This window comes from Gobio gobio (assembly GCF_949357685.1).
Source record: "Gobio gobio genome assembly, chromosome: 11".
Classification (NCBI taxonomy): domain Eukaryota; kingdom Metazoa; phylum Chordata; class Actinopteri; order Cypriniformes; family Gobionidae; genus Gobio; species Gobio gobio.
In genome coordinates, this window is record NC_137104.1 from 57,922,371 (window position 1) to 57,933,537 (window position 11,167).

General features: G+C 50.0%; 1 protein-coding gene across 1 annotated transcript in view; it reads right to left on the bottom strand.

Annotated features, from left to right (window-relative positions):
* Nucleotides 1–1,392: 1,392 nt before the first annotated feature.
* mycbp (MYC binding protein) overlaps nucleotides 1,393–11,167 on the bottom strand; it is a 14,147-nt gene continuing 4,372 nt past the window's right edge. The window contains exons 2-5 of the mRNA XM_079828937.1: nucleotides 6,384–6,456; nucleotides 6,144–6,192; nucleotides 3,472–3,601; nucleotides 1,393–1,584 (exon numbers count right to left, since the gene is read on the bottom strand). Coding sequence (XP_079685063.1) covers nucleotides 1,543–1,584; nucleotides 3,472–3,601; nucleotides 6,144–6,192; nucleotides 6,384–6,456 — 294 coding nt within the window. The 3' untranslated portion in view covers nucleotides 1,393–1,542. The remainder of the gene's footprint in view (nucleotides 1,585–3,471; nucleotides 3,602–6,143; nucleotides 6,193–6,383; nucleotides 6,457–11,167) is intronic.

Consider the following 11,167-nt stretch of genomic DNA (forward strand, 5'->3'; position numbering starts at 1 on the left):
TAAAGCCCCAGAGTTTTCTCCTAAAGCCCCAGAGTTTTCTCCTAAAGCCCCAGAGTTTTCTCCTGAAGCCCCAGAGTTTTCTCCTGAAGCCCCAGAGTTTTCTCCTGAAGCCCCAGAGTTTTCTCCTGAAGCCCCAGAGTTTTCTCCTAAAGCCCCAGAGTTTTCTCCTGAAGCCCCAGAGTTTTCTCCTGAAGCCCCAGAGTTTTCTCCTGAAGCCCCAGAGTTTTCTCCTGAAGCCCCAGAGTTTTCTCCTGAAGCCCCAGAGTTTTCTCCTAAAGCCCCAGAGTTTTCTCCTGAAGCCCCAGAGTTTTCTCCTGAAGCCCCAGAGTTTTCTCCTAAAGCCCCAGAGTTTTCTCCTGAAGCACCAGAGTTTTCTCCTGAAGCCCCAGAGTTTTCTCCTGAAGCCCCAGAGTTTTCTCCTAAAGCCCCAGAGTTTTCTCCTGAAGCCCCAGAGTTTTCTCCTAAAGCCCCAGAGTTTTCTCCTAAAGCCCCAGAGTTTTCTCCTGAAGCCCCAGAGTTTTCTCCTAAAGCCCCAGAGTTTTCTCCTAAAGCCCCAGAGTTTTCTCCTAAAGCCCCAGAGTTTTCTCCTGAAGCCCCAGAGTTTTCTCCTAAAGCACCAGAGTTTTCTCCTAAAGCACCAGAGTTTTCTCCTAAAGCCCCAGAGTTTTCTCCTTAAGCCCCAGAGTTTTCTCCTGAAGCCCCAGAGTTTTCTCCTGAAGCCCCAGAGTTTTCTCCTGAAGCCCCAGAGTTTTCTCCTAAAGCCCCAGAGTTTTCTCCTGAAGCCCCAGAGTTTTCTCCTAAAGCCCCAGAGTTTTCTCCTGAAGCCCCAGAGTTTTCTCCTAAAGCCCCAGAGTTTTCTCCTAAAGCCCCAGAGTTTTCTCCTGAAGCCCCAGAGTTTTCTCCTAAAGCCCCAGAGTTTTCTCCTAAAGCCCCAGAGTTTTCTCCTAAAGCCCCAGAGTTTTCTCCTGAAGCCCCAGAGTTTTCTCCTGAAGCCCCAGAGTTTTCTCCTGAAGCCCCAGAGTTTTCTCCTGAAGCCCCAGAGTTTTCTCCTGAAGCCCCAGAGTTTTCTCCTAAAGCCCCAGAGTTTTCTCCTAAAGCCCCAGAGTTTTCTCCTGAAGCCCCAGAGTTTTCTCCTGAAGCCCCAGAGTTTTCTCCTTAAGCCCCAGAGTTTTCTCTTGAAGCCCCAGAGTTTTCTCCTAAAGCCCCAGAGTTTTCTCCTAAAGCCCCAGAGTTTTCTCCTGAAGCCCCAGAGTTTTCTCCTAAAGCCCCAGAGTTTTCTCCTAAAGCCCCAAGGTCTCCCTAAAGCGCTTCCTCGAGTGTGAAACTGATATTGTGTGTTTGTACTTTCATAAATCTATACTAATATTGTTAGACTAATGTCCACAAATCAGGAACAGTGCAAAAAATGCTTTTATTAAATATCAGGCACAAATTTGCTGAACATAAATTTTCACTTCTTTGACAAAATTACAAACAAAAGCCCAGGAACAAATAATATTTTAGTAATGTAAAGAAAAACATCTCAAAATGGCAGCAGAGGTTTTATTCCGTCGGTTCTTCCTGTGGCGGCTCGTACTGCAGCAGCTGTGGACACACACACACACACACACACACACACGGTTTCTGTGATAACTGAACGCTCAGGGGTCAGGGGTCAAGGTTAGGGTGTGCAGAGGTGTAAAAATGTTACTCAAGTGAAAGTACAAGTACTGAATGAAATTTTTACTCAATTAAAAGTAAAAGTATCTGGCAAGAATGAAAACTAGAGATTGTTCTTTAAACTTCTAATCTCTAAAAACATGAAGTGAATGAACCACATACAAGGTTTTATCCTGCTTTAGAACGGTTTGAATGTAATGGTATTTAATGATCAATAAGACTCTAGCTAATGCCAGTGTGCAACATGCTACTCAAAGCTGTAAAACCCCGGATTTAACTTAAAGGGATAGTTCACCCAAAAATGTAAATGTGATGTTTATCTGCTTACATGTGTGTGTGTTTGTTTCTTCAGTAGAACACAAATGAAGATGTTTAACTCAACCGTTGCAGTCTGTCAGTCGTCAATGGAAACAAAATCTATGAGTTAAAAAAAAACATGCACAGACAAACCCATATTAAACCCTCAGCTTTGACGTCCTCAGACACGAAACCATCGGTTTGTCAACTTACCGGAAGTGATGTCACGCGGAACGGGTGTCGGACAGAGATCGTTTTTGAGGTAGAAATATGATATAAATACTGTTGGGTTTCTCGCACTAACCGATGGTTTCGTGTCTGAGGACATCAGTGTGTCTTCAGCAGCTCTGGGTTTAATATGGGTTAGTCTGTGCAGGTTTTTTTACTCATAGATGATGCTAGTACTCATGAACCCTTCACACACATTATACGACTGACAGACGGTTGAGCTAAACATCTTCATTTGTGTTCTACTGAAGAAACAAACACACACACATGTAAGCAGATGAACATCACATTTTCATCTTTGGGTGAACTATCCCTTTAAGCAGAAGCTGATGTTCTAAATCGTCTTCTGGGGCTGAAAAGCCTCTCACTTTAATTTCCAAACCCATCTTTAGCTTAAGCTGATCGTAGAACAGTTGCCACTAATGGACTCTACGATCAACTCAGGCTTGCGATGGTTTTGGGAAACGCAGCCCAGGTCCAGGTGCAGTGCATTGTGGGAATTGATGCGACATGACGTCACTTCCACAGGACCAATTAACACGTCTGACCAATTTCATGGAATGTGAAAATGAATCTCATTGGCAGAATAAATACATTTAAATTAAACTGGGAATCAGCGCAATTCAACTGGTTTGGTAATAGCAAGGGAAAATAGAATGAAGTGATCTCCAAAAAAGAAGAACTTTTTGACTGTAAATAAAATTGTAAGGAGTAAAAAGTACTTTTTTTCTATAAAAATGTAATTAAGTAAAAATAAAAAGTATTGATTTTTAATTGTACTCAAGTAAAGTAAAAATCCCCCAAAATAACCCTAAGTAGAGTAATCAGTGCAATGGCTGAAGTGCTTCCCTCCTCTGAGGTGTGATGATCTCACCCGGGGTTAGTTAGGGTTAGGGTTAAATGGCTGAAGTGGGAATAGTGTGATGATCTCACCCGGGGTTAGTTAGGGTTAGGGTTAAATGGCTGAAGTGGGAAAGGTGTGATGATCTCACCCGGGGTTAGTTAGGGTTAGGGTTAAATGGCTGAAGTGGGAATAGTGTGATGATCTCACCCGGGGTTAGTTAGGGTTAGGGTTAAATGGCTGAAGTGGGAAAGGTGTGATGATCTCACCCGGGGTTAGTTAGGGTTAGGGTTAAATGGCTGAAGTGGGAAAGGTGTGATGATCTCACCCGGGGTTAGTTAGGGTTAGGGTTAAATGGCTGAAGTGGGAATAGTGTGATGATCTCACCCGGGGTTAGTTAGGGTTAGGGTTAAATGGCTGAAGTGGGAATAGTGTGATGATCTCACCCGGTTCTTCAGCTCCTGGTTCTCCACCTTGAGCTGCTCAAGTTTCTTCTGTAAGTCGGTCAGTTCCAGACGCAGCCCTTCAGAATCATCTTCCTCCGGCCCGGCCACGCCCAGGTGATGCTTGATGAAGCTGAGGGGGGGTTAAGGGTCAGAACCGGCCCACTCTCACATCGACTCTCAGAACCGGCCCACTCTCACATCGACTCTCAGAACCGGCCCACTCTCATCATGACTCTCAGAACCGGCCCACTCTCACATCGACTCTCAGAACCGGCCCACTCTCATCATGACTCTCAGAACCGGCCCACACTCACACAGACTCTCAGAACCGGCCCACTCTCATCATGACTCTCAGAACCGGCCCACACTCACACAGACTCTCAGAACCGGCCCACTCTCGTCATGACTCTCAGAACCGGCCCACACTCACACAGACTCTCAGAACCGGCCCACACTCACACAGACTCTCAGAACCGGCCCACTCTCACATCGACTCTCAGAACCGGCCCACTCTCATCATGACTCTCAGAACCGGCCCACTCTCACATCGACTCTCAGAACCGGCCCACTCTCACATCGACTCTCAGAACCGGCCCACTCTCACATCGACTCTCAGAACCGGCCCACACTCACACTGACTCTCAGAACCGGCCCACACTCACACAGACTCTCAGAACCGGCCCACACTCACACTGACTCACAGAACCGGCCCACTCTCACATCGACTCTCAGAACCGGCCCACTCTCACAATCGACTCTCAGAACCGGCCCACTCTCATCATGACTCTCAGAACCGGTCCACTCTCACACCGACTCTCAGAACCGGCCCACTCTCACATCGACTCTCAGAACCGGCCCACTCTTACATCGACTCTCAGAACCGGCCCACTCTCATCATGACTCTCAGAACCGGCCCACTCTCACACCGACTCTCAGAACCGGCCCACACTCACATCGACTCTCAGAACCGGCCCACACTCACACAGACTCTCAGAACCGGCCCACTCTCACACAGACTCTCAGAACCGGCCCACACTCACATCCGGCCCACACTCACACAGACTCTCAGAACCGGCCCACACTCACATCGACTCTCAGAACCGGCCCACACTCACATCGACTCTCAGAACCGGCCCACTCTCACATCGACTCTCAGAACCGGCCCACTCTCACAATCGACTCTCAGAACCGGCCCACTCTCATCATGACTCTCAGAACCGGTCCACTCTCACACCGACTCTCAGAACCAGCCCACTCTCACATCGACTCTCAGAACCGGCCCACTCTCACATCGACTCTCAGAACCGGCCCACTCTCATCATGACTCTCAGAACCGGCCCACTCTCACATCGACTCTCAGAACCGGCCCACTCTCACATCGACTCTCAGAACCGGCCCACTCTCACATCGACTCTCAGAACCGGCCCACTCTCGTCATGACTCTCAGAACCGGCCCACACTCACATCGACTCTCAGAACCGGCCCACTCTCGTCATGACTCTCAGAACCGGCCCACACTCACATCGACTCTCAGAACCGGCCCACACTCACACAGACTCTCAGAACCGGCCCACTCTCACACAGACTCTCAGAACCGGCCCACTCTCATCATGACTCTCAGAACCGGCCCACACTCACACTGACTCTCAGAACCGGCCCTCACTCACACAGACTCTCAGAACCGGCCCACACTCACACAGACTCTCAGAACCAGCCCACACTCACACTGACTCTCAGAACCGGCCCACACTCACACAGACTCTCAGAACCGGCCCACTCTCACACAGACTCTCAGAACCGGCCCACTCTCATCATGACTCTCAGAACCGGCCCACACTCACATCGACTCTCAGAACCGGCCCACACTCACACTGACTCACAGAACCGGCCCACACTCACACAGACTCTCAGAACCAGCCCACTCTCGTCATGACTCTCAGAACCGGCCCACACTCACACAGACTCACAGAACCGGCCCACACTCACACTGACTCACAGAACCGGCCCACTCTCACACAGACTCTCAGAACCGGCCCACACTCACACTGACTCACAGAACCGGCCCACACTCACACAGACTCTCAGAACCGGCCCACACTCACACAGACTCTCAGAACCGGCCCTCACTCACACTGACTCACAGAACCGGCCCACACTCACACTGACTCACAGAACCGGCCCACACTCACACTGACTCACAGAACCGGCCCACACTCACACTGACTCTCAGAACCGGCCCACTCTCACACTGACTCTCAGAACCGGCCCACCTGATTTGAAATCAAACCTGAAATCAAACCTGATTTGAGCAGGTTCTGGCCTGAGATCAGCAGGTTCTGGTCTGAGATCAGCAGGTTCTGGCCTGAGATCAGCAGGTTCTGGTCTGAGATCAGCAGGTTCTGGCCTGAGATCAGCAGGTTCTGGCCTGAGATCAGCAGGTTCTGGTCTGAGATCAGCAGGTTCTGGTCTGAGATCAGCAGGTTCTGGCCTGAGATCAGCAGGTTCTGGTCTGAGATCAGCAGGTTCTGGTCTGAGATCAGCAGGTTCTGGTCTGAGATCAGCAGGTTCTGGTCTGAGATCAGCAGGTTCTGGCCTGAGATCAGCAGGTTCTGGTCTGAGATCAGCAGGTTCTGGTCTGAGATCAGCAGGTTCTGGTCTGAATGAAAGGATACTCCAGGGCATTGTTGGGTTTCTCCGTTTCCTCGTACAGAGCCACCAAGACTGAAATAAAGATGAGATCAGCAACGCCACACATGATGATGATGATGATGATGAATCTGATGATGAATATTAATCTGATCTGATGATGATGAATATTAATCTAATCTGATGATGAATATTGATCTGATGATGATGATGATGATGAATATTGATCTGATCTGATGATGAATATTGATATGATGAGAGTTTACCGTTAGTGAGGCTGTCGAGGACGCCGGCCTTCTCCAGATATCGCCTGAACTGCTCTCGCTTCGACTCAGAGGCCTGCCAAGCAGAAGAGAACAAGCGTTACTACAACTGTTACTACAACTGTTACTACAACCACTACTACAACCACTACTACAACTGTTACTACAACTGTTACTACAACCATTACTACAACCACTACTACAACTGTTACTACAACTGTTACTACAACTGATACTATAACCGTTACTACAACCACTACTACAACCACTACTACAACTGTTACTACAACTGTTACTACAACTGTTACTACAACTGTTACTACAACCACTACTACAACCACTACTACAACTGTTACTACAACTGTTACTACAACCACTACTACAACTGTTACTACAACTGTTACTACAACTGTTACTACAACCGTTACTACAACTGTTACTACAACCATTACTACAACTGTTACTACAACTGTTACTACAACCGTTACTACAACTGTTACTACAACTGTTACTACAACTGTTACTACAACCGTTACTACAACCGTTACTACAACCACTACTACAACCACTACTACAACTGTTACTACAACCGTTACTACAACTGTTACTACAACCACTACTACAACCACTACTACAACTGTTACTACAACCGTTACTACAACTGTTACTACAACCACTACTACAACCACTACTACAACTGTTACTACAACTGTTACTACAACCACTACTACAACCACTACTACAACTGTTACTACAACTGTTACTACAACTGTTACTACAACTGTTACTACAACCATTACTACAACTGTTACTACAACTGTTACTACAACTGTTACTACAACCGTTACTACAACTGTTACTACAACCATTACTACAACCGTTACTACAACTGTTACTACAACTGTTACTACAACTGATACTATAACCGTTACTACAACAGTTAACTGATACTATATCCGTTACTATTATCATCATAAATAAATAAAAAATACATATAAAACATTTAGCTGTGGTGTAGGGCTGTAGCGATACACTAATCTCACGATACGATACTCGATATTCAGCCAACGATACGATTCGATATAATCCGATACACTTACATCATTTTCTGAAAGATTTAAAGGGGACAGAGTGAATTTGGTGACATCTTGTGAGTGTTTCATTTACTTGGATTGAATTAACTGAACTGAAAACTAAAATCATCAATTACACAATATATGTCTCTGACTGGACAGAGAGTCTACAGCTTGCAAATGCTGGACAAAATGTTACTACAACCTACTAGTAGAGACGTATTATTATTACATAGAGACGTAGCTAAATTTACTGTAGGCTACAATCTGTAGTCAATCTCTTCACGTTAAACCGAACTTTTATTTTGACGGGTTGCCGTGATTACCAGTGTCTGTGTTCATGATGATATGACAGTGGGTGCGCGTCTCATTCTCATTCAGCTCCCTAGTTCAGTCAGGGATCAGCCCATTGACTTGTGTCCTGATCAGTGCCCTGACTACTGAACCAGGAGCTGAATGAGACGCAGCCAGTTTTCTCAAATGAAACGGTAAATTCTCATGAAGTGACGGTTTATGCCTTCATGTCTGCAGAGACTACAAGAGCGAGTGCGCGCGCGGCGCTCGTCATCCACACAGACGCAGAACATGCAGGAGTAATATTTAAATAGTTTTTTGCAGTTTATTATTTACAGACACTAGTATATATTCGGCTTCAGTCTGGAGCCCTGCGCTTAAATGAACACGGAAGCGACTGAACGCAGCTGCTATGGTGAGCTATTTTTAGAACAGACCCGCGGGCAACTCGTGTGGTCCTCGCGGGCGACTCATGTTGTTGACCCCTGAGTCTAAGTCGTCGCTTTCCTTCTTCTTTTTAAACCCAAAGTGCTCCCACACATCTGCTTTTAAGCATGAAGGCGCTGGATTTATATTCGCCGCCATTTTTTTTAATCTCCTCGCTCTGACTCCGTAAACAGGAAGAGGTAGACGTCGGCGTCTGTGTAAAGTTAGTTGTACGGGTAACTTGCTCTACAGCGATACTAGCGGCTGGCTGACCATATCGCTCTTCCTGCAACGCAAATGGGGGTAAACACGGGGATTTGAATGGGACTTCTGTATCGATACTCGTGGCTTAAAAATCGATACTTTCTTGGGAGAAAAAATATCGATTTATATCGCAGAATCGATAAAATTGCCCAGCCCTACTGTGGTGCCCAAATTGGTACCGGCTACTGGAGTTTAGGGACTGGGACATCCAGCCCTACTGGTGTGATTCCGCCTGTTTGTGCGCGGCGTGTGATTCCGCCTGTGTGTGCGCGGCGTGTGACTCCGCCTGTGTGTGCGCGGCGTGTGATTCCGCCTGTTTGTGCGCGGCGTGTGATTCCGCCTGTGTGTGCGCGGCGTGTGACTCCGCCTGTGTGTGCGCGGCGTGTGACTCCGCCTGTGTGTGCGCGGCGTGTGACTCCGCCTGTGTGTGTGTGGCGTGTGACTCCGCCTGTGTGTGCGCGGCGTGTGACTCCGCCTGTGTGTGCGCGGCGTGTGACTCCGCCTGTGTGTGCGCGGCGTGTGACTCCGCCTGTGTGTGTGCGGCGTGTGACTCCGCCTGTGTGTGTGCGGCGTGTGATTCCGCCTGTGTGTGTGCGGCGTGTGATTCCGCCTGTGTGCGTGCGGCGTGTGATTCCGCCTGTGTGCGCGGCGTGTGATTCCGCCTGTGTGTGCGCGGCGTGTGATTCCGCCTGTGTGTGTGCGGCGTGTGACTCCCCCTGTGTGTGTGCGGCGTGTGACTCCCCCTGTGTGTGTGCGGCGTGTGATTCCGCCTGTGTGTGTGCGGCGTGTGACTCCCCCTGTGTGTGTGCGGCGTGTGACTCCCCCTGTGTGTGTGCGGCGTGTGATTCCGCCTGTGTGTACGCGGCGTGTGACTCCGCCTGTGTGTGTGCGGCGTGTGACTCCGCCTGTGTGTGTGCGGTGTGTGATTCCGCCTGTGTGTGTGCGGCGTGTGATTCCGCCTGTGTGTACGCGGCGTGTGATTCCGCCTGTGTGTACGCGGCGTGTGACTCCGCCTGTGTGTGTGTGGCGTGTGATTCCGCCTGTGTGTGTGCGGTGTGTGATTCCGCCTGTGTGTGCGCGGTGTGTGATTCCGCCTGTGTGTGCGCGGCGTGTGATTCCGCCTGTGTGTGCGCGGCGTGTGATTCCGCCTGTGTGTGCGCGGCGTGTGATTCCGCCTGTGTGTGTGCGGCGTGTGACTCCGCCTGTGTGTGAGATTCCGCCTGTGTGTGAGATTCCGCCTGTGTGTGCGCGGCGTGTGATTCCGCCTGTGTGTGTGATTCCGCCTGTGTGTGCGCGGCGTGTGATTCCGCCTGTGTGTGCGGCGTGTGACTCCGCCTGTGTGTGCGCGGCGTGTGACTCCGCCTGTGTGTGCGCGGCGTGTGATTTCACCTGTGTGTGTGTGTGGCGTGTGATTCCGCCTGCGTGTTTGTGGCGTGTGATTCCGCCTGCGTGTGTGCGGCGTGTGATTCCGCCTGTGTGTGTGTGTGGCGTGTGACTCCGCCTGCGTGTGTGCGGCGTGTGATTCCGCCTGTGTGTGCGCGCCGTGTGATTCCGCCTGCGTGTGTGCGGCGTGTGACTCCGCCTGTGTGTGCGCGGCGTGTGATTCCGCCTGTGTGTGCGCGCCGTGTGATTACGCCTGTGTGTGCGCGGCGTGTGTCTCCGCCTGTGTGTGCGCGGCGTGTGATTCCGCCTGTGTGTGCGCGGCGTGTGATTCCGCCTGTGTGTGTGTGGCGTGACTCCTCCTGTGTGTGCGCGGCGTGTGATTCCGCCTGTGTGTGCGCGGCGTGTGATTCCGCCTGTGTGTGCGCGGCGTGTGATTCCGCCTGTGTGTGCGCGGCGTGTGATTCCGCCTGTGTGTGTGTGTGGGATGTGATTCCACCTGTGTGTGTGTGGCGTGTGATTCCGCCTGTGTGTGTGCGGCGTGTGATTCCGCCTGTGTGTGTGCGGCGTGTGATTTCCGCCTGTGTGTGTGTGGCGTGTGATTCCGCCTGCGTGTTTGTGGCGTGTGATTCCGCCTGCGTGTGTGCGGCGTGTGATTCCGCCTGTGTGTGTGTGCGGCGTGTGACTCCGCCTGTGTGTGCGCGGCGTGTGATTCCGCCTGTGTGTGCGCGGCGTGTGATTCCGCCTGTGTGTGTGTGGCGTGTGACTCCTCCTGTGTGTGCGCGGCGTGTGATTCCGCCTGTGTGTGTGCGGCGTGTGATTCCGCCTGTGTGTGTGTGGGATGTGATTCCACCTGTGTGTGTGTGGCGTGTGATTCCGCCTGTGTGTGTACGCCGAAACGAACCATTATGTGTGTGTGTGTGTGTCCACAATGTAAATGGATTTATAAACATACTAAATGATGTTTTTATGAAAATGTAAAAATGCAGAATATGTTTCTTGTGATGGGTAGGTTTAGGGGCAGTGTGTGTGTGTGTGTGTGTGTGTGTGTGTGAGTGTGTTAATGGTTGGTGCGTGTGTGTGTGTGTTAGTGGATGGTGTGTGTGAGTGAGTGTGTTAATGGTTGCTGTGTGTGTGTGTGTGAGTGAGTGAGTTAGTGGATGGTGTGTGTGAGTGAGTGTGTTAATGGATGATGCGTGTGTGTGTGTGTGTGTGTGTGTGTGAGTGAGTGAGTGTGTTAATGGTTGGTGTGTGTGTGAGTGAGAGTGTTAATGGATGATGCGCATGTGTGAGTGAGTGAGTGAGTGAGTGAGTGAGTGAGTGTGTGTGTGTTAATGGTTGGTGTGCGTG